At 42.7% G+C, this 1,876-nt stretch overlaps 1 protein-coding gene across 2 annotated transcripts in view; it reads left to right on the top strand.

The window, feature by feature from the left end:
* The first annotated feature begins 374 nt into the window (after positions 1-374).
* brwd3 (bromodomain and WD repeat domain containing 3) overlaps positions 375-1,876 on the top strand; it is a 15,609-nt gene continuing 14,107 nt past the window's right edge. For both annotated transcript variants that reach the window (XM_060862832.1, XM_060862831.1), the window contains exons 1-4: positions 375-499; positions 648-706; positions 833-862; positions 1,035-1,094. In XM_060862832.1, the coding sequence (XP_060718815.1) occupies positions 466-499; positions 648-706; positions 833-862; positions 1,035-1,094 (183 nt within the window). In that variant the 5' untranslated portion in view covers positions 375-465. The remainder of the gene's footprint in view (positions 500-647; positions 707-832; positions 863-1,034; positions 1,095-1,876) is intronic.

Here is a 1,876-nt window from a genome sequence, read left to right as displayed (position 1 = left end):
TTTAATAGATTCTCTTATTTATATATTTATTTATTCCCACCAAAAAAGCAAATAATAAATAAATCCCCTGCTGACCAAAAGCCATAATATCTACCGTATAGAATAATAATCTAACTCTTTTTACTCAGCTGTAAATGCGCTGCTATAAAGTAAAATAAGAAAATTGTTTTTCATGGAGCTATTTTTTTGTTGTTGTTTTTTTTTTGTTTGCGCATGCGTAAAGAGGTTTAGAACGAAAAGAAACTAATCATTTCCCTCTAGCGGTTGCCAGTGGTAACGGCATGCAGTAACACGTATTAGCCGCCAGGTGGCTGCACGGTCTTTTTTTAGTGGAAAAGGTGAGGGGACAATTCAACAAGGGCCGCTTTAGCAAGAAAAAAAAAAAAAAAAAAAAAAAACACTGAAAAATCCCAGCCGAAAAGAGCCGACTAACCGCAGGCTACCTGAAGCTAACGCGCCTGAGCCATGGCGTCGGAACAGTGCTCTCAGATCGAAGCCGGTGCGCGTCTTAATAACACTACAAGCCCATCTTGTACTCTGTCGAACCGCTGACACACTTTACACTTTAAGCTTTATTCTTATTTTAGCTTCCTATGCTAAGCTAAGCTATGCTAAGCTAAGCTAACTGAAGACTTGTTGTTTTGCAGAACTCTATTTCCTGATTGTCAGATTTCTTCAGTCGGGACCGTGCAAAAAATCCGCCCAGGTAAATAAATTAAATTAAATAAAATAAATAAATAAACAAACAGGAGTTCAGAATGTGATTTTGTGAAGAAGCGGCTATGCTATGCTAAGCTAAGCTAAGCTAAGCTAACCCTGTGTTCTCCACTAGACTCTGCGGGAGGAACTGGAGGAGTTTGAGGTGAGGAGATTTTTCACGTCCCTGAAAATATCAGCTGATGTTTTTTTTTTTTTTTTTTTTGGTTCTGGATGTAAACACCGGCTCTGTTTGTGCCGCCCGTTCACACACGGAGCCCTGACCGAGTTTGTGTTGTTTTTTCCCCCGTGTGTGTGTGTGTGTTAATAACCCACAGATCATCCCTGAGCGCTGGAGCTGGGACGGAACCCGCTACAGGAGAAACTTTCAGGATTGGGTGAGAAAATAATCCCGACATCATCATCATCATCATCTTCCTCATCATCCTCAGCACAATCTGTCACTTACACACACAGACACAGGGAAAGTGTTTCTCTGGGCTTTAAAGTAAAATACACACACGTGTTGTCGTGCGCTCGGTGTGTGATATGCGGTGTGTGTGTGTGTGTGTGTGGTTACAACTTTATCGAGGTGTTTGTGGAGAAATTTAATAATAATTTGGTTTTTTTAAACGCGAGTCTTTGTGCGGCGCGGGGGCGGGACTTAACGCGAGGCCCGTCCACAACGGAACGTGATTGGCGGCTTGTTACGTCAGTCAAACAACGGCCAATCAGCGTGCAGCTAGCGTCTAAGCCTCGCTCGGGAAGTGTGTGTGTGTACTGTACGTTTGTGTGTTTAGCGTGTGTAACCTGTTGTGTATTTTTTGTATACTGGTGTGTGTGTGTGTCTGTGTGTCTGTCTGTCTGTCTAATGTCTGACTGATTACTGTGTGTGTGTGTGTAGGTGAGACTGAATCAGCACATCCCAGCAGATTACTTGTGTGTGTGTGTGTGTGTGTAATGTCTGACTGTAGTGTGTGTGAGAGTTTGTGTGTTCTGTATATGTGTCTGTGTGTGTAGCGTGTGTAACCTGTTGTGTGTTTTGTATACTGTTGTGTGTGTGTGTGTGTGTGTAATGTCTGACTGATTTGTGTGTGTGTGTGTGTGTGTGTGTGTGTATGTAGGTGACACTGAATCAGCACATCCCAGCAGATTACTTGTGTGTGTGTGTGTGTGTGTG

This window comes from Tachysurus vachellii, chromosome 26 (assembly GCF_030014155.1).
Source record: "Tachysurus vachellii isolate PV-2020 chromosome 26, HZAU_Pvac_v1, whole genome shotgun sequence".
NCBI classification, from domain to species: Eukaryota; Metazoa; Chordata; class Actinopteri; order Siluriformes; family Bagridae; genus Tachysurus; species Tachysurus vachellii.
Note: the sequence above shows the minus strand (reverse complement) of the source record. Positions and strands in the feature narration are given on the sequence as shown.